This window comes from Seriola lalandi, unplaced genomic scaffold, assembly GCF_002814215.2.
Source record: "Seriola lalandi dorsalis isolate HSWRI2012SDOR001 ecotype SW California unplaced genomic scaffold, Sedor1 jcf7180002054570, whole genome shotgun sequence".
In the NCBI taxonomy this organism is placed as follows: Eukaryota; Metazoa; Chordata; class Actinopteri; order Carangiformes; family Carangidae; genus Seriola; species Seriola lalandi.
Genome location: NW_019525123.1, coordinates 136,361 through 160,786, shown reverse-complemented (window position 1 = coordinate 160,786; position 24,426 = coordinate 136,361). Strand labels below are relative to the sequence as shown.

At 40.8% G+C, this 24,426-nt stretch overlaps 3 protein-coding genes across 3 annotated transcripts in view; 2 read left to right on the top strand and 1 right to left on the bottom strand.

The window, feature by feature from the left end:
• gramd1c (GRAM domain containing 1c) overlaps positions 1-2,867 on the top strand; it is a 12,423-nt gene extending 9,556 nt beyond the window's left edge. The window contains exons 17-18 of the mRNA XM_023416982.2: positions 305-410; positions 1,509-2,867. Coding sequence (XP_023272750.1) covers positions 305-410; positions 1,509-1,577 — 175 coding nt within the window. The 3' untranslated portion in view covers positions 1,578-2,867. The remainder of the gene's footprint in view (positions 1-304; positions 411-1,508) is intronic.
• A 1,145-nt stretch (positions 2,868-4,012) lies between these two features.
• On the top strand, positions 4,013-10,954 carry zdhhc23b (zDHHC palmitoyltransferase 23b). The gene is made up of 5 exons (XM_023417063.2): positions 4,013-4,300; positions 6,243-6,400; positions 6,934-7,623; positions 8,140-8,307; positions 9,682-10,954. Exons 2-5 carry the CDS (start codon positions 6,261-6,263, stop codon positions 9,953-9,955), a joined length of 1,272 nt encoding a protein of 423 aa, XP_023272831.1. The 5' UTR covers positions 4,013-4,300; positions 6,243-6,260; the 3' UTR covers positions 9,956-10,954.
• ccdc191 (coiled-coil domain containing 191) lies at positions 10,492-24,410 on the bottom strand. The gene is made up of 17 exons (XM_087176777.1): positions 23,824-24,410; positions 23,128-23,166; positions 22,617-22,752; positions 22,343-22,495; positions 21,090-21,268; positions 20,729-20,952; positions 19,393-19,537; positions 19,067-19,287; positions 18,645-18,894; positions 17,635-18,056; positions 15,548-15,639; positions 15,120-15,202; positions 14,878-14,979; positions 14,550-14,693; positions 13,341-13,493; positions 12,792-12,946; positions 10,492-11,219 (listed from the first exon to the last, which is right to left on the bottom strand). Exons 1-17 carry the CDS (start codon positions 23,896-23,898, stop codon positions 11,078-11,080), a joined length of 2,715 nt encoding a protein of 904 aa, XP_087032903.1. The 5' UTR covers positions 23,899-24,410; the 3' UTR covers positions 10,492-11,077.
• Between the last annotated feature and the right edge of the window lie 16 nt (positions 24,411-24,426).

Genomic DNA, 24,426 nt, shown 5'->3' with positions numbered 1-24,426 from the left:
GGGGGGGAGGGGTTAGTCTTCCTCCATATTTTTGTGTGTGGTGTTTAAGCAGCCCACATGCAAGAGAGCTTTTGTTCCAATGACTCACTGTGTTAAAACTGCCTGTTTATCAGCCTCAGAAAATGTGGTTATGTAAGTGACATAATCTTGCATCAGCGCTCCTCTGCTCTCCTCCTCTTACATTTCCTTCACTTTATTTCTGCTTCTGTTTTTTCTTTTCCTCCTTTTTTATGTAGCAAAAGTAAATATCTTATATTGCGCATCAGAATAATTGCCCTCTCTTTTTTTGTATGTTGTTTGATAGTTTGGTCCCTGAATATGGTCCCAGACAGGGACCTGGGTTCAAGACCAGAGAGGAGATGCTCCTACTGAAAACTGTACTGCAGGACTCCATCAACCTATTAGACAAGGTAGGTCTGTCTGATTTTAAGGGAATGCACTACATCATTAAAAAGTCTTACTGTAGCCATGATTGTACACTTAATTAATGCACTTCATCATGACACATATTATCTCGTTGTGTGTATGTGCTTGTTTATTTAAATCTGATGCCTTATGATTAAGCTTCTGTACTTGTAATTGTTAAAGTTATATCACAAATTTGAGATTTTTCATGAGTGGAATTTGGAAAAAGCCATGGAAAAAAAACAGATCCAGATGGATCTGACAACAGGGTGCCGTCTACCTATGAAATATTCAGAGGTCAGCTGTTAAATGTGTAATGCTGAGTCTTTTCACAGTCAGAATTCTAAAAGTTTTATAGTACGCTCCTGTCTTGAGTGGCTCATCGTTTGTTATTAAATGTTTTCTCCTTCAGAGAATGCAGACACACAGGGGTAGACCAGTGTGAACATTAATGCAAGTAGGAAGCAGGAAGACATTGGTGATTTCTAAATTGGATTTCTAAAGTTGTTATCCTTATGATTTCAGTCCTATGTAATTTGGCTGCTTTGTCAGAATTATAACAGTACATAGTTGGACGATCTAAATCCAGCTCAGGAATAGCAGACTCCACCACTTGCAAATCAAAACTACTATATAGAAAGATAAATACTGCATGTAAATACACTGAAGGATTATTTCAGGAAAAAATGCTGAACATACGTTGTATCAAGTGGTGTTTGGTTTCATGAAAACTTTAAGGATTACAACTTTAAACCAGGAAGGGTAAAATGAGAAGCCACTGGATTTTAATTGTAGGGACAATTGGAAATAGTTTATTAAGGATGGATGTGTTGCGGTCAGCCGCAGATTAACGTAGAAATTAGTTCAGTTCCGTAAAGGTGATGATTTGGAAGAGCTTTGGGTGTATTGTGTTGAATAATGAGGCTGAAAGAGAACATTAGTTTTACTCATTCTCCCTCAGAGAAAGCAGAGACATGCAGCTGTTACTGTTCTATTTTACAACCAGCAGGAGTCCATCATATAAATGCCTACCTGTCTTGTAAGACTAAAACCTTAAAAGCAGGTGTTTTTAGCTGCTGAGTCAGTTCTTCTTTTCCTCACAGCTCCGCAGTTCTCTCATGGTGCTGCAACAAAACTTTGCTATGGCAAACCGAACGGCTGCGCCGCAGTGATGCTGCACGACGCCACGCTTCGGCCCTATAGCGCAAAGAAAGAACCGTAGCACTCAATTTCCTCTGAGGAAGTCTCTGGTATCCAGTGATGTTGCCATGTAGACATCCCCAGACCCCCCTGACATGCCATGTGTAGCCAGGGGTTACACATCCCAAAGCCTTTGGTGGGGCATCAGGTGCCAGGATGTTTTTAAAGCTGCGGACCGACTTGCTGGTGAGGACAAAGTTACATCAGAGTCGGCCGCGGATGCAGCAGTGGGTTTAGATTTCTGTAGGGTGCTATTGTCAGCTCCCGTTGCTGCTTTATTTTCACTCTCTTCTTTAAACAGTGGCATTGGATTTCCAAAAACTCTTTCTTCATGTGCCTTATTATATTCTGATGAGCCTTGTGCCACATCAGATGAACTACTGTAAATAGTTTTTGCTTCTGTTTTATCCTCGGGAAGTGAATCAATATTATTTAAGAACAATTTCCTCTATTTGAATTTTGCACATTTTTAATTTTTGCACATGTACCTTTATAGATTAGGCTGTGTTTTAGTTATCCTTTTTAGATTTTTATCTTTTCCAATAAAAAAACTGTAGAATTAGTAACTCAAATTTATTAAGGTTTGTTTTCTCTTGTGTAATCATGGTAATTTTTTTTCTATATGTTAACTGCAATGTACATTAAATTGCAAATAGAAAAATAACCATTGAATTTTTTAAAAATAGTGTATATGAGCCAAATCCGGTGTACAGACAATACTGCTGATTGTGTGTCACATATTTAATGCATATTTTATTCACTAACTTATAGCCACGTTCTGGACCAATTTGAAGGGAGCGCTATGTAAACTATGCAGTAAAAACAATGATGACACGCCTAATTTATCCCTATCGTCTGTACAGGCGTAATCACACTTGTTTATATTGTTCTATTTGTCTTCTTCCTCTTTCTATTCACTGCTCGTAGGGTCAGTGGGACAATCTCAGGTTATCTCGGTACTGTGCATTCACTCTGTAAACACCAGACACATTTTACTCTGTGATCTCAAAACTGACATGAACACTAGCCATTTTCTTTCTTTCCTTATTCTTAATCACTTGTTGGTGACACACAACTACGGTTAAGCCTTGTTTGATGTTTACAGTGTTGCCATCACCCTTGTCTGAGTGGATAACTTTGTTCAGCATTTCTTACTGAAAATCACTTCTTTAAGACACCACTTGTTTAAATTTGGTTGCTGTTTTGTACGTTTTAGCCATATTGTAATGTACTGTTTTAATAAAGGAGATTTCTTGCCAGAATCCTTGTCCTGAAAACATTTCTGTTTTGATCAATCGGGCTAGAAAATGTCAAATATTTTTATAATAGTTTACCAGAGCAGCTGACGTATTTTAGTGTGTTTTATTTCTCAACCAACCCAAAAGGATTCTATTTATTATAATAGAAGACTAAGAAAATTAGTAAATGTTAATATTGTAGAAGCTGTAACCAGTTTTAGGTAATTTTACTTAAGAGTTACTTAAATGATGAATTAGAATTGTTGCAGATTAATTCTCTGTTGATTAATTGCATTTAATTTATATATATATCTTTCCAAAAACATTGAAAGCAAAGTTGCACAATGCACTGAATTGCATGGGTTTAGTCCAGTCTGATATATTTCAATGTAATAACTCCAGAGAGAAGCTGCAGCCTGAAACCTAGTCTGATGAGGACAGATGTTGATGTCTGGTTTCATAAATTTGGGAAGTAACTGTTCATGATTCATGATAACATTGTTCTTTTTCTGAAAGGACTAAAAACAGTATTTTTCAAAATGCAATTTTTAATGTTGGTAGAAGCTGCATACTATGTATGCTGCTGTAGGAAACACAGGCTGAAGACTAAATGGGAGTAAAGCCAAATGTGTGCTTTCTTCCTTTGTCACAAGTGAAACACAACACTGTTGAGACTTAAATTATTAAACCAGAACCCTGTCCCAATATCTTCCTAGAGGGATTATATATCTCTTTTGTGGAAATTATGGTATGGCTAATATCCAGTGGTGGAAACTGAGTACATTTACCTAAGTACTGCACTGAAGCACAGTTTAGAGGTACTTGCACTTTACTTGAATATTATGCTGCTACTTCTACACACACACACACACACACACACACACACGCACACACACGCATTGAAAAAACATTGGATAAACTCCACTAAAGAGACACTTTCTCTCTAAACTTAGGGAGTACTTTTACTTTTTATACCTTCACTACAGTTTGCTGATAATATCAAATATGCTATTAGTGGTCGTATATTCCTATATCTGTAGTTTTAATATAGTAAAAGTTTTGAATTCTTCCACATATCTAACTCTACCATGAACCCCAGTGCGGGTATGTTGTCCTGTAGGTGTGGGAGCAGAAATGAGTCTTGGGCGGGGAGAGTCGACCTCATGTGACGTCAGGAGTGAAACTGTCTGTTTAGTTTTGGGGGCAGCGGAACCGCAGGAAAATCTCTCCCCACGTTAAAACCCGAACCCCGGCGCTCGAACCCAGCCGTGAACGGTTAATCACCGGCTGATGTTGTTCTGGTGACTTCCACGGCACAGCGAGCGTGTAGCTCCGAGAAACACCGGATACGACAACCGTTACCGGGAGAGAGACTTCCGCTGAGAAGCCCGGCGGGGGAAAATCGTTTCAGTCGATATTTATTGGAAAGCGTCGGCATGTAGCAGCACGGTGTACAGGTATGTTAAAGCTAATTTGTTATGTGTCTTTGACGCTGTATTTAAGCAATTTTTCGAGGCAGCGAGCCGCTGCCGCGAGACAGCGACGTGTTGACAGGTATAAATTGAAATCTGGATTAACTGGCTGTTATGAGAAGAGCAGCGTCCAGTGTCTAAGACGAACAGTGACGTAGGGAAAGCACAAATGTATGAGCAAGACTTTACTTTCAGTGTGAAAAGCATCAAAGTACATGCTTGAACTGTAATCTGTCACCTGTAATCTGTAAACCCTCAACTAACCTGTTCTGATACAGCCCACAAGGTTTTGAGCCACAGTGCCTCCAGAAACTGATGTGGCTTACTTTGTTTTCTCAGTGTCAGATTCACATGCAGGAAGTATTCTCCTTGTTGCGTGTTAACAGAAGTTGTCAACTCAGCAAAATACATTTTATTTCTTTATTTCTTTATTTATTTTTCAGATAGAAATAACTGTTATGAAGCTTGTTGTTCTTTTTGAAAATAGTAGGTGCCGTTGACCCCCCTCACCCACCCCTTTTAAAAAATTCATAACTTAATCCTAGTAGTTTTTTTTTAGCCTGATAATCTCTCTCTCTCTCTCTCTCTCTCTCTCTCTCTCTCTCTCTCTCACACACACACACACATACAAATATTATTCAATGTAAGATGTTTACATTAGCCCATTTGTTTGGGAGGGGTGACTTCATGTGCTTGTGGTTCATGCTTTTTATATATATATATATATATATATATATATATATGTAAAGGTAACTGCATATCAACAAGTAGGGTGAATTTCCCAAATTTATCAAGGTACTTTACCGGATTATGTTCACCTGCTGATGCTCAGTAGAATCTGGCCGATGCAGCAGGACAATGACCCTAAACGTCAAAGTAAATCTACTACAGAACTTCAGGCAAAGAAAACCCATCTTGTGAAGTTGCCCAGTCCCGACCATAGACCTGAATCCAGCAGAGATGCTGTGGAAAGACATGAAGAGATCCACTCACACCAGACATCCTGACAATACGTCTGAGCTGAAGCAGTTCTGCAGGAGGAATCGTCCAAAATTCCTCCTGAACATTGTGCAGGTCTGACCAGCACTTGTTTGAGGTTATTGCTGCCAAAGGAGGTTCAGTTAATGGGTGTGTTCAATAAAGACAGATCATAACTGTTTGTGTAATATTAGCTTCAGCTCATTATTTGTCCACACTTAGAACATAGATGATCAGATCCCATTTTATGACCACTTAATGCAGAAAACCAGGTAATTCCAAAGAGTTCACTTACTTCTATTTGCCACTGTACGGCCTTTTTACCTTATTAATTTGATGAGTGGCTGACTATTAGTAAAAACATATCATGCTTTGATTCGTTGCTAATAAGAGGCTCATTCAGGCCTCCTCATCAGAGCCAGATCCTCCCCCAAAGAGGTTTAATTGAGCTGAAGGATTAACCCCACTTTGTGTTTAACTGGAGAATTGTCAGCCTGGCTTTCTGTGACGGAGGCACTGGAGACCTACAACTGTTGTAAACGTTGCCACTGCCTCACTGTCGAAAAACAAGCCCGCAAGCTGCAGGAGTGAGAGCGTTCACTTACTGTAAATCATTAAAGCGTGACAGATGTGTGACAGATGTGAGGGTAGGAGGTGGACTGGATAGGATCAAATAAGCACGGTCTGCTTTGCAGTGTTCCATGGTGGAAATCTGTTTGGAACCACTCCACCATCTAAAAAGCCTGCAAATAGCTCATAAGCTGCTGTATACAAAGGTCATTTCACCAAAGTGAGCTTTTAGAGGACTTTTCAGTTATTGTATTTTCCTCTTCGTCTCTCATCTGCCCCTTTTCTTGTTTTTGAACCGTCTTTCTCATTTATAACACAAACGCCTAAACAAGCTCGGTAAATGATGGTTCTGATAAACTTTTTTTTAAACATCTGATAGGTTGCCAGGCTGTCCGTCATGAAGAAGAGAGCCAACAAGGTGCAAGAGGAGGAGGAGGAGACCTTGTGCTGCTGCGAGTATGTGAACAGACACGGAGAGCGCAGCCATGTAGCAGCCTGCTGCTGCGACTGCGAGGACCTCGATGACGTTTGCGACAGGTGAGAGAGAGTTATCCGAATAACTAATGATGGATCTGTTGGTTATTTGTTTTAGGCTTTTAATTAATTAATTAGAAGTTTATAAAAAATGTCAGAAAACATAAAAAATTCAACTCAAATACTGAAACTGCTTCATTCAGGCCTGTTGTATACATAAAGTACAACATAGAGCAGCTTATGTTGTCCAATTTAAGTTATACCACTTTAACCAAACTTAAAAATTCACAGTATTTTTATCCTGGGCTGTATCATGAAAACTGAACAATAGTCCTCTATCACAGCAGATGTTTTAACTTATAATTGCAAGGAATACATAGTTATTATAATAATAATATTAATGAACCAGGGCTCTGTTATTAATGCAATGTAGAATGAGTGTTACTGATCACACTTGTGTTCTCCCCGCTGCGACATGTTAAAATATCAGCTGTATGGTTGACATTTGTTCTTTAAAACAAGTTAATGGGGTTAAAGTTTGCTCATATGGTGAAAATATTTTACCTTTTTTATTTGTTAAATTTTTAAACTGTCAGGTTTCTGAAGAGGGAGCCTCAGAAACCCGAGTCCCTATCACAGGTGACAGAAGTTGTCGAAGACCGGTTTCGTGTGCCATGGCTGTGGGGTGGAGCCCGCAAAGTGGACCTGTCCGTCATCCCGCCTCTCATTCTCCTTCCTGTGCTGCTGCACCTCGCTGCTCTCCACTTCCTGCTTGGCATTGTGGTGCTGACAGCTCTGCCCGGCCTGGTGCTGTGGTACTACTACATCACCCACCGCAAGAAGGGACGGACACTCTTCTTCCTCAGCCTGGCCCTCTTCTCCCTGGCTTACATGTACTACTTGTTCATGACAGAGGTGCTTCCCCGCGGCGATATCGGCCTGGTCCAGCTATTGGTGGTAACTGCAGGGGTCATCTTCACCCTGGTAGCTCTTGTCTACACTAAGAGAGAACCTGGCATTGTGCTGCCAAACCAAGAGCTCGTCCACAGCACGGTGACTTATTACAGCCCTCTCGCAGACAGAGACCCGGCCGTCAATGGTGGGACGCAGGAAGTGACGATGACAGTGCTGAACCGGGCGGGATCGTCGGCGCAGTCGGGGCTGGAGCTGAAGGAAAGCAGCCGAAAGAACTGGTGTCCAGTGTGCAGGGTGGTGCGGCCCCCGAGGGCGGGACATTGTCGGATCTGTGGCGTCTGCGTTCTGCGTCTCGACCACCACTGTGTCTGGTGGGTCCCATTGAAATGCCTCTCACTCGGCCTGTCATCGTGTTTCTTCCACTTTGTCTCACATCTCAAACCCTGCCGTCGTCTAGTTTGTTTGTCTGTTTGTCTTTTCTACACAACCTCTATTTAATAAATGTTAAAAAGTGCAAACATCCATTTAGTTTTCAAAACAAAGCTCTTAGGTGACTTTTTTTCAGGATACGTAATGAACGCAAACTGAGTTTCCTGTGTCTTCATTGACCATATTTGTACGTTGGGGCGACCATCACACACAGTAATTAAAGCTATAAGTGTAAAAACATTTCCTTGCTGCCATCCACTCCTACACCTCTATGTGTGTTCCTGCATGTCTATGTGTAGTGTATCCCTGGGGTCTCAGTACGATGTTCTGTCTGCCTCTGTGTGTGTGTGTGTGTGTGTGTGTGTGTGTGTGTGTGTGTGTGTGTGTGTGTGTGTGCGCGTGTGTGCGTGTGTGTGTTTGTGCATGTGCATGTATCCTGTCCGTCGCTGCCGAGGTAGGATAAACAGCTGTGTGGGGCAGTCCAATCACCGCAGCTTCCTGCTTACACTCGTCCTCTTCCTATTGACGTCTCTGTACGGGATCAGCCTGGTGCTGCAGAGTGTGTGTCCGAGACAACACCTCCTCACAGCCCTTTTGTATTGCCCGGGGGTCTACAACCAGTACAGGTACTGGAAACACAGACGTACACTTTATACACACAAGGTTGGCTGTGTGACTATAACATCATATTTTCTTAGAGTTACTATTTACCTAAATTCATCTTTAAATCAGTAGATGAAAGGAATGACAAAAATTCAGTGTTTATCAAAGACCAAATGTGTAAAATTGTTTGATCATAACATCTTTAAATTGCTCTATTTGAAAGTCTTGATTGAAAATGGTGCGTTTCATTTAGCCCATAACTTCTCAGGACACTAAGAATGAATCAATGAATAGATGAGAGAAGTTATGTCAATGAGTAAATTTTTATCTGACCAATATAAACTGATCACAGATATATAGGTATTCGTGTACATATCACACAAAAGGTATCAAGGAATTGTAGCGCAGATACAAAGATACTGTGTGTTTGCAGTAGTCATGCTTGGTACACATCGTTGTCACTATTCTTTATTAACCAGATATATAGAATCTTTGTTTAAGTTGTCTTTTTATATTAAAAATAAATATTGGCTTGATATATCATCATCTGAGATTTCCAGTCGGTGTCGTCATACGAGTGCTGTTAATTTTCTCATCTAACTTGCAGCAAAAACATGAATAAGCATATTGCCCAAAATATCAAACAATTCCTTTTAAATATTAATATTGACATTGATATTGATCTCAAGTTTCCTTATAAATGTAAAAAGAACTGCCACAACCATAAAAGGACAAGTGCAGAAATTTAAACAAACCATAACTGCACAAAGACAAACTCAGTAACTAACAGGAATAAGTGCATGAGGGTGTTATAGTTCAGATGGATCCCGTGGAATCAGGAAGTGGCAGATGGCCTTTTAGCAGCAATCAAAAGCAAAACTGTCTTCATTTTATAGCTCACAGAAACTATTTTTAACCACTGGGGGGCAATTTGACATCTTTCCCAGAATTCACCACAAAGACTGACATTTAAATTAGTTTGTGTGAGGTTCTTGCTCATTGGACACGAGGCTTCTTTCACTGTAGTGTTGAATTAGTTTCACAGCGCATCTTGGAGAGTTTCCTGTCGAGCTGTTGGAGAAGGACTCGCTGTTTTGTGCTCAGAGCAGGGAGAGAGTGGATGTGAAGTCGTTTAAATGATGTGCTCTGGCACTTGTGTAGGTGTCGCACACTTAAAATAGGTCTTGATAGCATCCATCTCAACCTCAGACTCTGAACAGCTATCATGTCCTAAGTATGTAAAAAAAAAACATATATCCACTTCTTTTTTTAAACTGGTCACAGACTATTTTATAACTGTGTACAGTTTTATATTAAAAATAATACATAAATATGGTATTAAACTGGTATTATCTTGCAGCAGGATTTACCATCTTTGCTCCTTGTCTGCCTTCCAGCACTGCACTTTGCTTCACCTGTGCCTGGTACAGCAGCATCGTGACTGTCGGGCTGCTTCACCTGCTGCTGGTGCAGGTCATCAACGTCAGCTACAACGTGACTGAGCGCGAAGCACGCATCGCTTTGCGAGACAAAACGGCTCGCAGCGCCTACTGGGGACTCGTCGTGGACACTGGCGTATACTCTCGAGGCTTCCGTGGCAACTGGGCCGAGTTCATGACCATGGGAGACAAACTGAATCCTCCCTCTCCCGCCCCAACAGACCTGGTGTAAGAGACTGTTATGAAGCCTGCTTTTAAACAAATGAGTTTGGGAGGATTATGGCTGCTGTTCTGTTCCTGTTCACTGGATGGCAGCATGGCTCCTCTAACCCTGATTAACTTCCTTGGCCGCCTTCTGTTGGCAGCAGACCCGAGATCTGCCAGGAATGTTATCACTGGCTTACTGCAGAAATTGAGCTGCCACCTGAGTTACGCTGACTTTATCACATAGCAATAACAACTACAAGCTCCAATAAGATACTTTCATTGCCATTAATGTCACTGACAGCTGGCATCTCCTCTATGCAGCTATATCCACACACACACACACACACACACACACACACACACACACACACACACACACACACACACACACACACTGAACTTTTACTCTCCTTCCACTGCTGCCTCATTCCACCTCTCATCAGTCTTTCTGCCAAACAAATATCCCTGTTTCCTTCACACTGGATGTCTTCCTTAGGTTTCAGCATTGTCTTTATGTTTCCTTTACATTCCACATTTTCTTTGAGCACAGCAGCATAATGATGCCCCTGGAGCTGGTCAGTCCTGCCCAAAACATTTCAAGGATCGTCTCTGCACACTACTTCTCCTCCATCCTCCACAAACACTGAACTGCAGCGTTTACAAAGGGGAAGAACCTCCTTGACCTCGTGAAATGAGTCACGGATATTTTAGCACAGGCAAATGAGACATCGCAGCACAAGCCAGATAGTCAGCCTGTCATCGCATTAAACATAATGACAGATTGCAGTTGTGAATATATTAAAAGTTACTTTCCCTCTTTCGAGGTGGTTCAGACTGACTCCTGAAAACAGCAAATAAATCAATACTCAGTAATGTCAGCTACTGTTTTCCAGTATCGCAGCTCTTTAGTCGTCAGAGGGACTGAAAGTTCTTTTTTTTTTTCTTAAGTAATTTTATTGGCCCAGTTGTGTGTTTGTATGAAATTAATTGTATTTATTTATATTAAATGAATGTGAGAAATGTGCATTTCTATTCATTTTCTATTTATTTTCCTTTCTGTTTGTGTGAGTGTGAGTCCTCTGCAGTTATTGAATGTTTGTGTGTCATCTGTGGGTTTCTCCTACAGTGACACTTTCTCCCAGAGGCTTTACAGTGGATGGGAGCAGAAATCAGACAGAACCTCAGTCACTTTCCGTCCCAGCTTCTCCCGCCGCTCCTCCCTCTCTCTTTCCTTGCGCAGCAGACGTGGAAGCTGCCTCCAGGCCAGGAAACATCGCTGGAACACCCGTCTAAAGTGCAGGCAGATGGAGGGACAGACGGGAACAGAGCAAGTGAGCAATAAGAAACTGAATTATGTCGACCTCTGAGATTACAACACCTAATGAGCTTTCACATGATGGCAGCTGGGCAGCCGGTGGGAATTCATCTGCAGGCTGTGGTCATTTAGCCAACCTCACCTTAGAAGCTGAAGTTCATCAACATTCACATTGTGTGGCAATAGCAGTCAAATCATTAAGTTAGACCAATGCTACAGCAAATCATTCATTTTGCCCACAATGGGGAAACAACACCACATAGTAGCGTTAAGCATAATATAAGCACAAGTAATTGTTGATTTAAAATTAATATTCTGCAGAAAAGAAACATTGCAAAACAGTTTCAATGCAAATTAGAAACGTTCTAAGGAGTTACCAAATTTTTTAGCTTGTCAGTCAACCACTCTGCTCCAGACTGAAATATCTCAACATCTATGCGATGGATCGCAGTGAAGAATCCTCTGACTTTTCATCCAGTCTGAGGTTGACAGTTGGGATTTGGATTAACAACTTTTGGATGATCGCTATGAAAGTTTCTACAGATATTAAAGATCCTTGGAGGATACATCCTAATGACTTTGTTGATCTCCTTATTTTTTATTTGGCACCATCATCAGGTCAAAATTTCAACTTTTCCAATACTCTGGTTTTTTAAAAGTTTCCTTGCATAACTATTGACATTGGCATCAGCCTTTTTTATACTTTGCATTTGGTGCTAATTAGCAAATGTTAGCATGCTCTTACGCCAAACTAAGATGGCGGACATTGTAAACCTTATCCTTGCTAAAGCTCAGCATTTTAGCATTGTTATTGAGGGGATGTTAGCGTGCTGAAGTTAGCATTTAGCACGAAGCACCACTGTGCATAAATACAGCCTCACAAAGCTGATAGCATAGCAACAGACTCCTAGTGTTGTTAGAACCATGTGTTACTTGTAGCCACTAAATTAATTGAGTATGCGATAGCCTGGAAAAGAATTATTGCTGGAAATACAGTACATTGTTACCTGAGGTCAGGAACACTGAGTCCAGAACCACTCTGCTATGCAAACTAATTTGGCCATATTGAGGTTTCTACCTGAGCAGCAAAACTGACTCCATTAATCATAATACAAAGACAGTTACAGCTAACAGCAGATATGCACTTTACTGAAGTCCAGGAGAAGATGGTGTAATTTTTAATCAAATGCACAGGCACTAATAGTAAAAAAAAAAAAGGACAAGAAATGTGCCAATGCCCAACCTTTGTCATAATCTGCAGTACTTATAAATCAGGCTCACAGTTATTATAGGTCTTAAAAGTCTTAAACCTTTCGTAAAATAGGCGTTAGAAAATCTTCACATTAAAATTAACGTTTATGTCTTAAAGGCCTTCAAAGCACTGCAGTTTCCCAGTGCATCGGTCTGATATTACATTCCAACTTGTAATTAAAGTTTTTACAAGCTGTTAAATTTAATATCACACCCAGTTAGTTGGTAGGGTTACCGGGTGAACACACTGCAGCATCCATACAGTGAACATATGGCAAAGTCACGGGTAGCAGACCTGTTACTATGCTCCTGAGCCAGCTCCTGACGGTCCCACTCCACCAGCCTCTCCTGGGTCACATGGTCCAGCAGTGCCAGCAGAAACCTCCTCAGAGTGTGTTTGCGGTAGAAACGCTCAGCCCGCTCCTCCTGAATCATTCGCCAGTCCTTCAGCTGAACCAGACAACACTCACTTAGAGATAAGGATATTTTAAATGCACTTACGTGTAGTAAAATGCAAATGATTTACCTGCCTTACTCAAAGCTGGAAAATGCTGCAAATTGTTGTTCAACACATCTCTCAGCAGTTAAAATCACAAGACAACAATTGCAAGATACTAAGTAACCTGAAGTGATGAGGATGGCACTAACTTAAACAAAACATTAAGTAAAGACTGGGTAAAACATAACTGAGTGGAAGAGGAGATTATAAAAAGGTGTTGCTGTAAGTCACTGGCAGATGATGAGGAGACTGGAATCCTGATTGAGCAACTGTGTGTGTGTGTGTGTGTGTGTGTGTGTGTGTGTGTGTGTGTGTGTGTGTGTGTGTGTGTGTGTGTGTACACACTCTTTTCCAGCAGCTTAAGCTCCTCCGAAGCACAAAGTGCTGGTGCAGTTGGTCAGCAGAAGCTTCTTTCTCAGACAGGGACTCTCTTGCTGATTGCTGCCAGCCTAGCGTGCACCGCCTCAGGAGGAAGAGATTGTGATGACTCTGGGCCAGCTGGCGGGGATTGAAAAGAAAAGCACAGATCGCAGATGCACACTGATGAATGCGTCCACATTCAGTCATATGTGCCAGGTAGAAATAATGGGGTATTATGAAATGATGAAGAGCAAAAACAAGGCTTATATCCTGCTTTGAAACATGTATGCACAAGGTTTTATGCAGTTTCTGTGATGCCGTGCAAAGGCAATGTTCAGAAGATGAAATGACAATATTGTTGAGGGGATGCAGCTGGAAAGATGTGGTGAGTATTTGTGTGTATTGTAGCTTCGTCTTTGGCTTGAGGTGTTTAATTTTGCTACAGAGTGAGTATTTGGCTCATTGCTCACAATCATTCTATTAAATGTGTTAGAGTGGGTTGCCTATGGATACACAGCATGTGGTTTGTGGTACTTTATTATAATAATAATAATAATAATAATGAACTTTATATAGCACTTCTGAACATCAAACTTACAATGTGCTTCACAACCAGGGATGTTTACAGCACCAATAGACAGATATTGATGAAATTAAATGATAATTAAATTCCTAATAACAAGGATAATGAATACAAAAATTAAATAAATACATACATGATTGACAGTAAAGGCAAAATACACAAATAGGAGTCAAGATTGTGAAGATTTGAATTACAAAAAGCCTTTAATAGACTGAAGCCTACGGACATATTGCCTTAATACCAGCTAGCAGATGCTAATGCAGTGTTATATGTGCTCTTTTTCAAAGCAAGTCCATGTCCGGGGAAGCTTTCTATTATTCAAATTCATGACATGTACCTGGACTAGGGGTTTTTATGCCACATTTAACTCTGGATGTCAATTTCTTTTTCGCCTTTGCTTTTTGTAATTCTGTTCCAAGAATGTGTGATGATGAAACGCCTTAAGCCTTTCTTGCACAGTTTTCAGTTTAAATAAGATTTTCAGTATGCTCTTCGCAGTCAAGAGCACCTTCTGGGTTCATAATAAGTTGAGTTGGAGGACTGCGGGCGGGTTGAGTTTCTCAGGGGAAATACTCTGTGTGCTGCTGCAGTGGACACGACAGGTGATTTACCTGTATGTTGGCTTGTCCGAGCTGAATGAGGCGTTTCCATGGTGCCAGGCCTCTCCGTAGCAACAAGGTTCTGTGGTAGTGCTGACGGGCCAGTTTTAGGAGCTCCTGTTGCCTTTTCAGTTGCCTCTGTTTTTCCTCTTCCCTCTGCGCACACAACGAAGGTGACATTGTTTTAATATTCTGCAAGGTGTCACAAGAGTGCTGTCCTACTCAGTCACTGACTCAAAAATATGAATCAGAATACATGAAGCAGTCGTCTGCTCAGACTGCTTCACGTATTCTGCCTCATATTTTTGTGAATGTCCATAAAATATGAAACACATCTCACCTCTCTTTGCAGCCTTTTCTCCTCCTTCCTCTTTTCTGCAGCTTTGCGTCTGTCCTCCTCCTCCTCCCTCTGTCTCAGCTCCTCAGCGGCTTTCATCTCAGCCTGGAAAAGTTGGGTCCTTTGGTTAAATTTGTTGGGGTTTTTTTTTGTTTTTTTTTTTAACACGGTGTCAGACAATTACAGCCTGCTACAGTCTTACAAAGCAGTTTGGTGATCCAGAACAGGACTTCCCAATCTCTCACCAGCTTTTCCTCCTCCTTCTTCCTCTTGAGCTCCTCGATTTCCTTTCTTCGCTCTGTGCGTTGACGTGCGCGGGCCTCCATGGCTTCACAGAGAGGGAGGAGAGGGGTCACTGGAGCACAAGGTATTCTTCTACAATAGTCTCAGGAGTGTGTCGCATGTGCATGTTTATGTATGCCTCACTCTTAATATTCTTAACACATAACCAGATGTTAAGGTAAGCAGTGTTATTGTTGAAGGACCATACACCTATAAGGCTTTTATATCTACATGTGTGACTCAAGGTTATCCAATTTTCTTGATAGAGGAGCCACAATTGGATGATTGATGGTGCATCGCTATGGTGCAATGCTATGTATGTTTCTATGTATATGTGAGTTTGAGTGTGTAAGCTATTAATCTTATAGAGTGAAGGAACTTGCAGACTGACCCGTGATGATTGGATGGGGGCATGTCTGGTGTGTGACAGCTTTCCTCAGAGGTGTAGACTGACTGTCAGGTTCTCCAGTAAGTCTGAGTGCCCTGCAACAGTAACAATCACGGTCAGCAGCACAAAAAACAAAGACCCGTCATCTCCCTGTCTGTTCACTCACATCTTCTTGATCCTTTTTATTCAGACAGGCAATCGACTGAAGGCAAACTCAGCCGACATGCATCAGATTGTCCGTAAAATCTAAATGAATTTCAATGAAGTGCAGAACTTCTTTTGCTTATACTCGTAAGGACATTTTGAAACTCTGTCCAAGGATCTAGACTTCTTTGAAAACATATTTCATCTTTTGTTACATAAATATATAATTATATAAGCCCTGAATGTACAAGATTCTTTTGTAATTGATCTGCTTCTTTGTATCTAATCCTGTGTGACTTGTATTTAACAAGAAAAGCTATTAACGGATAATACCGAAGGTTATCAGTTGTGTAAAAAAATAAAAACAAAAAAAACCCTTTTCAACCCATGCTTATCCACTGAGGTGACCGCAGACAAAAACCTGCAAACTTGTTCTGCCATTATTCTCCACTGTAGAGAGAGAAGTGAGCTAGGTGATTATTCATCACCCTGACAGAGTTTCAGAGCTAATAGCACATTTGTGGACTGTGGAGTTAGTGAGACTTTCTAACTTATAATGCACCGTCAAGGGGTTTGCAGTGAGAAACGGCTGAACAGCAGACCAGGCTTCCACTTACATACTGTGTATACACGTACTGTACTTGTTCGATTGACTACATAATTCTAAACAGCACTAAAGGCATAAAACGCAACGTTCGATCATGTGAAAAGGCCAGTTCTCTCCCTTTTCCTTAGCGTCTGGTGTGCATAATATTTTTCTACTGTTGTCGCTCTGCCTCTGTGATGTTGGTGCATAACCAGCTCCTTGTAACAGTGAGGGACAGAGCACTGTTAGGTTGTGGGAAGAAGGGTGAAACTGTTTTGTAGTAAAAGATTAGGGTTACATTTAAAATTGGTACATTTCTGGAGAGCGTGTGTATGATTGTTGGTAGCAACTGAGAAATCTTAAATCATTGCTGTTTTGGTGTACTGTACTATTTTAATGCGTCTACCCACCTACCTCTGTCTATCTCACCCTATACTTTCCTGACAGCTGGTATATTTCAGTTAGGTACAGCTGAGAAAGTAACTAGTCAATGGTATAGAAAGGCTTGAAAATAATTCTATTATTTATGAGAAAAAAAAGTGGAAAGGGAAAAGTCTAAAAAATACATATGAAAGAAAAAGCATCTATAAAAATGTGTCTATGAATGATGTTGTGACAATTTAAAAGACATAGTTTGTGAAACGTTGTTGTGAGGATGCATATTTTGTGCTTTTTGATTCAGTTAACCTCCCTTTATATGGGGTGGCCCACAGCAGAACTACAAATACATATTTATCTACATAATTTCTAACCTTTTACTATGGCATTATTTTTTGTATTTGTGTTCGCTGTATTTCACTGTAAGAGTAAACATACAAAGATCAGGTGGCCAAAGATTCATTATGACTATAAATCTACTTTCATACACACTGTGGCCAAATCTTAAATTCTTCAATTTTAAATAGTAGCCTAGTGTTCGACAGTGTCTTTTCAAACACATTTTCAAGTTTGACTAAAATATACAGAACAGTTTATAATAATTACAACAGTAAAGCTCACAGTACAAGAAATCTCACATTCTCATCTTCTCTAAATTATTGTCAAATAACTTATTTCTCCATACTGTCGTCCAAAATGAACAGGAAGTCTAGAAAAATGGATATTTTAACATTTCCATTTCCGTGACAGCTGGGCAGAATCCATCTACTGATGAAGACTGTCAAATGGACCTTAAGGTGAGGTTGTTTTGTCCACTGCTGTTTCCAAGGCCAAGGACAAAGTGTGAAGCATTAATTATTGTTGCTGCAAATTACTTTCAACATTCAGGAGACTGTGCACACAGATACAAGTGAGTTAATTTAAACCTGTGTGGCTTTGAATACAATACACTCACACCCAGAGCCTGGATGCCTTACATTACCTCTGCTCTGTGCGGTCACAGTTGTTGCTCTTTGGTCTGGAGTCTCCTCCTGTTGATAGCTGTGAGAGCTGTGCATTTTTCTTTATCTCCTGCTCCAAACCCACCATGCTCTGCTCCTCTTTCAGCCGTGCAATTTTCTCTTGCTGCTCCTTCAACAGCCTCCGTTGCTGTGTGATGATCTGCTGCTGGGCGGCGTGTCTGTTCTCAAACCTGCTGCCAGGTGACACTGTGCTTTTTGAACGGGTGAAGCCACCTCCCTCACCTCCCTGCCGCGCATCGTGGAGCTCAGCAGCAGTCAGTGCCACGTGCCTTCGGGTCACCTGCCACGGCTGAGTGGGCCGGGCCACTGAACCCACAGGCGTCTTATCCTGATGTACTGCAGGGGTGTCAGGGGCTAAAGTTCTCGACCTGTGGTGATCTTCCTACAGTGAATAAAATAGAACACAGAAGAAGATGTTCAATTATACATGACTAAGTCAAAGACTGACCTTAGGCCTAGGTTTACCAGGAGCTTAAGGGGGTAGCACAGATCTCAGGGCAATTGTATCTATATATCCTGATATACAAGCAACAAGTACAGCCCCTTTATTGACCTCTCGACCATGAATTCCTGCAACTCCTGCTCCGTTTCCTGTGTCCCTCGAGCTCTGTTCCACTGTCCTACATCGCTTATTTTCTTATTTCTCTCTTTTTTCCATCTGCTCTATTGCCTCCTTATCCTCTATATTTACACTGCTCCTTCTTTTCCTGCTCACTCACTCTCAAGAGTTGTGAATATTTCAGCAGGAAAGTTTTTCTCCCTGGCTGATGTGCTGAAAAAAGTTCAGGTCATCTCATGCAAAGACAAAATTTTTTGTTCAGTTTAGTTCCCAAACTTGTTTATTGCCTTAGTAATTAGACATTTAGCATCACCTGATAATAGACCTGATTTTTAAGTCATGACTTCACTCACCTTGAGTCACTTGTAAAACCTGTGATGATATGAGGAATTCAGTGAGTGCACCTCTCACCTTCTCTGTGGTCTCTGGTTGGTCAGATGCCTCAGGTGGGGCCATTACTGGCTGAGAAGCAGGGGTTTCTGTGGCCTTCAGTTTGCCTGTTGATGCAACATTGATTAAAGCGGCCATCCTGCGGCGGGTTTCCTGCTGCTGGGCCAAGAGGTCTCGTTGTTCCCTCTCCATCCGACACCATAGCTGCCACTCATTAAGACATCGCCGCAGCAACCGCCTTCTGTCACTCTCCGCAGCCAGCTTGCATTGTCTGGAGCAGGTAACAGATGTGACTTTATTCTTTAATGTCAATTGTTGCTTGGTCAGGGTAACAGGATATATTTTTATTTATAAGTGAGTGTCCTAAAGAGACATAGGTAGTAATTTACATTGTATGATTTGTGGTAAAAGGCAGGATTCATACAATGACAGGTTAACAGGACCTTTCAACATTTATTTTCTTTGGTTCTTGCCTGTTTTCAGTTCGCAGGTCTTCCTCTGTTCTTTTCACCTCTCGCTGCTTTTGTTCTGCCCACACCACGGTTCGCCATGCTCGCCATGCTCTCAGTTGCCTCTTCCAGTCACAGAGGGCCATGGCCTTACCCATACGTAGCCTACGGTCCAACACGACTGAATACCAGCCAGAGAAATGCCTCTGCAAACACTAATAGATTCACACAAATGTAGGCGCATAAGGTACTGTGAACGTTGTTACATTTCCTTTACCAAACTGCAAATAGACTCACGCACACATGGTACAAATACCAACCTTGAGGTTGCTCATGTGACCCATGGTTTGAATTTTCTGTTCTTTAAACAGTCGCACTGTGTCCCGCTGATGCTGTTTTGAAGGAAGCGTTGGAGCTGACTGGAGGCTCCTGGCTGCCCTCTGCCCTTCCACTCTCTCCCTTTCCCTGTGGAATAAACATACAGCAACTACTTAACTTACCAGGGCCCCAAGACAAATACAGATATTCCCAAACATTACACTGAAAATGTGTGAATTTTAAGTTCTTTGTCTGTAAAAATAGAGATTGTACATTACAACTCACTAACTCACTGGAATATACCCATTTTCTTCATTTTGATTCCAAACGTCTGTTTAGTTTTCATATAATATAACTTTAGTTCCCTCCAAACTTGTAGCTACAAACCTTTTTGTGGCCATAATATAAAAATAACAATTCATCAATAACAGTACCTTGAATGACGACTAAAAATTTGTGTCTTAAAAACTACAAAGTGAATTTTAAACCAGTCTTTTCACATTCCAACAATCCCAGAAACCATGGGGCAAAGAATAATCAATTTTTATTTCATACTTAACATACAGTATAAACCTAAAACATTTTAATTTGTCAAATGAGGTTTATGATCAGATACAAAATACTTTCAAAACTAATGACATTTCCATCAGTTTCAGCTGTACTATGTGTTTAGTGCTAGTTAGGAAATGTTAGCATGCTAACACACCAAATTAAGATGGTGAACGTTACACCTGCCAAACGTCAACATGTTAGCATGCTAGCATAGCTACAGTTTTTTTATTCCAAATTTGAGAATATTTTTCTTTGTATAATATCTTCATGTCAGTTTGCATTGCATAGCAAATAGTTTTTAATTTACAGGCACTTTGGACGTCATCGCCACTTATAATCCAATGTACCCACATCCACCTTTCCCATTATTTCTCCAAGAGGGATGCTAGTTTTGAAGTACTTGAAGTACGTTTTTGAAGTCTTGTTGCATCTAAATGAAAAAATATCATTATTAATATGATTCTTAGTTGCAGTATTATAAATCTGAAGGTCTCATTTATTTCACTGTGGTGGCAACCTTTGCTCACTTTCAACACAGGATGTAAAAGTTACTACTTACAGTTGTGAGACAAGGAGGTTTTGGCCAGTAAATGTACACATAGAGAGAGATGGTTACACAACAGTGTCATCATGCTAGCCAGGGGCTTATGTACCCTCCGCAGGGACACTTTCACAGGCTTACTTGTCAACAAGTTACCATTGATCCATTCTACCCACTATAAGAAGGTGGAGGAGGATTGTTGTAACCCCTTCAGCAGAGGTCATTGTTTGCTGTGGAGACCATACCTGTGTCTAACCAGCTGTTCAAGGCCTCTCCTCTCCTCCATCTGTCGTCGCAGTCGCACCATCTCCTGCTGTATCATCTCCTCCTGCCTACGTGCCTTCTGCTTCTTCCTAGTCTCCTCCTCTCGCTCCCTCTTCTTCGCCTCTTGCCTGGCACCCCGCCAAGCCTCCTTCTCTCTCTGCTGCTGCTGCCTCTCAGCTTCACGCTGGGCCCGATTCTCTCGCACCTTTGGTGGCAATCAGTAGATCAATTAGTGTAATTGAGAACACAACTTGTGTGCCCATCGTTCCAGCTGATTCGCTCAGCACTACTCACAGTGACAGTTTTCCAAACAACAGTATTCACATGTCTTTGGTCACATACCTGCTGGTGTCGTGCTTCCATGGTGATGACCGGGTCTCTGAACTTCTTCCTTGTTTGTCCAACATCCAGCGCCAGCTCCTCCATCATCCCTGAGTCCAACACCTCTTGCTCCATCAGGTCTTGTAGGAAGCTGTTAACAGCGCTGTGCTCTTCTTCCTCAGCCAGGCGGTTGTAGAGCTCTAAGTATATTTGCACAAGTGAGTATGAAAAAGTATTATATCACATTTATTTTAAAGTTTTTAAAGGACTGTATGGATGATTTTATATATTTTATCCAATAAACTTGAAATCATTTGTACTTGAAACGCACTGCTGACTGCTTTGCAAAACAAGTTTTTAGATTGATTTGCTTCTCTCCAGGCAGTCACTGGTTTCAGTTCATTTCACTGTGATGTGAAAATCAATGTGCAAAGACTACACACGTTCTTATGTTTGGTAATCTATTACAGTAATCATTTAATTAGCCCTGGCTATTATATATATTGTGTTTTCAACTCTATTGTATTGCAGTTGAAATAATGAATTGTTTTTAAAACATTTGGAAGTTAATTGCTGAAAATCATTGCATTCACAAGTTATGTTGAAAGAATATGAAACCCAAAATAGGAAGAGACAGGACATTTTGAAAAGAAAAAAACTGGTAGCCTCTTGGTTTAAAAAAACTGCCGTTTTTGCAGTCAACTCTTAAAGTCTTAAATTTCTTTGAAGGCAGTGATGTAAAGTATACATAAATGATTAGTAGTGAATGATTTAAAAAGTGAAAAAGCACTGGTATGATCTTCAACTCCATCAAGTAAATGACAGTAGTTGTAAGTACATGGCAGGTGGTGTCGTATGTTTAATTTAGTTGAACCTCAAGGGAGTGGGTTATTCAAAAATGAAAATGCATTTGTTGAAATGTTGATACAATGTTGAAATTATCTGGGTTGGAGGGTTGGAGGTTTGGAGGGTTGGAGTTACAGGTCTAACTCACTGTGTGTTGGTAGTCCTGCAAACCTTAACTGAGCCTGAAGTCAGTGTGCCAAGATAATGAGAGAATCTTTGGGGTGACTTATTCCTTTTCTGGTGTTCTGCTCCAACCTTTCAAGTAGAGCCTTTAACTATAATCTTTATCTTCTCCATGAATCCTATTACATTATGGCTATTGATGTTGAATGTAAACATCCTGATTCCCATTTTAGCCAACACAGTCAATTTGAATTGGTTACAGTAATGAGCCTCAAGTTTGCTGGTAACGCTGGTAATTTTCTTACCATCAAAGTTGTTGTAGTTCAGGGTGGTAGGCTGAGAACTAGCCGGTGCAGTAGGGCTTCTCCTCTCAGCGGAGCACATTAGATCATCTTCCTCCTCCATCTCTAGCTCCAACCGCAACTTACTGCTCAGCCAATCACCAAGAAGAGCCTGAGCTGCAAGGATTTACAACCCAAATGTCATTGTTCAACCTGATGCTGCAGAGGCTTAACTCTCTATTACTTCTCTAGAGAGGCCTCTATTCATTTTTTTTTTCTTTTTTACTGGCTGACCTACCTTCACTGTAAGCGTCATCATGATCTTTTAACTGCTCAGTGCTTTGCAACGGTACAGCTAGGCTGCTGGTTCCTGAATGAGGTTTCTTGTTGGAGAAGACTTGAGATACAGCAAACTCGGAAGCCATCTCCACTCGCTGAGGAGAGGGAAATGGACAAATAGACGTTGTCCAAAAACCAAAACATGTTCAATTTACAATGATACAAAAACTTGCATCACCCATGCAAGTGTTGGTATGCTTACACCTCATTGATTATATAGTTAAGGGTCCCTGGGTTTTTATCCATGCTATTTTGAAACAATGAAAATGGCATTGACAAATATTATTTAAACTATGTTACATCAAAAACCAAAAGCCACTTGTCTGTTCTATTTAATATGGAATAGAGAATAGTGGCTGCCAATTACTTTTGTCAGTTACAACTTTGTAAAATTTGAAAATTGTGTTTTTTCTGTTGTAAGTGAAAGGATACCAAACCTTTCAGGGTGCACCAACACACGTTATTCTCACCTTCCTCCATTGATCAATATCGCCATTCTGCACATGCTTCTGTTATTGAAAGAAAAATAATTTAAGTGTAAGTAACATAAATGTAAGATACTGTTTGTAAGAGAGCTCATGTGGAAATGCTGGTCTCATGGTCACCTTTGCCTGCTTGAAAATACCTAGACAAGCTCAGAGACCTTACTGCAGGCGTAGTTTGCAAATTGAGGGCTGAGCCAATGCCTGATGTCTGAGGATTATTTCCCAGGTGAGCTTAGCCATTGCCTTAAATCAGCAGATTACCTCAAAATCATTTCCCAGTCATCCAAAAGTCTGTGCTTTATGAGCAGTGATTCAGCTATCTCTGTCTCTCTCTGTCTCCCTGCAGGCATGTGATTATCTAAGAAAGGCATTCTGCATGACATTTCTAGACTGCCCCCTGAAACAAGCCATGAGTCCATATGGTATTAACAGTGATGTGCGTCCTCTTCATTCATAACTCCAATAGGGCACTTTTCATCATTCTGCTTTACTACTCTCAGGGATTTGATAATCCTGAGGAAATGGTCTGAAAAGTGAAAATAGACTGAAAAAATATTTTATGTTTTCCCTATTGAGTGCTGAGGTGAGCAGTACCTTGGACTTATTATCAAGAATAGGCAGCCATAGTTTAATATCTGTGTAGACCTCTCGGTTTAGCATCAATCGGAAGGATAAACTTACCGTGACTGCAGATGCTTTACTCTTGCCGAAGCTCCTCCACCTAAACAGGTGCGGATTATGACTTGGGAATGTCATTATAGTTACATATACCTCGGATATTATAATCTGTTCCTAACAATCATTACAGTATCTATTACTAACAGCATACACCAACCATACAGGCCTACTATTTTAAACGTACATTCACAAAGTGTTTCGGGAGTTACTAAAAAGCGACACGGCAAAACTGTATACACAACTGCAATCACTTTGAACGGCACAGGATTGTGGGTAATGTAGTAGCTGAACCGTCTTTCTTGGCAAATTGTTGCACAAACGAAGCATTTCAGGACTACAGGTCCCAATAACGTTGTTTGTAGATCAGGCGTCTCTCCGGTAACCATAACAACCGCGTTCGCCTTCACAAATAAAGCAAAAAACAGTTTAAACGGTAAAGGAAAATATGAAATAAAGATTAAAGTATCGAACAGAAATATTTTCAAGTCATGTTTGTTTATATAGCATATTACCACGTATGAGTGTTTTGTTAGAAAAAGGAGACGCGACGCTATTTTGTACTTTTCTACGTGTCGCTGTAGCCGGTGATGACGACATATTTCCGCG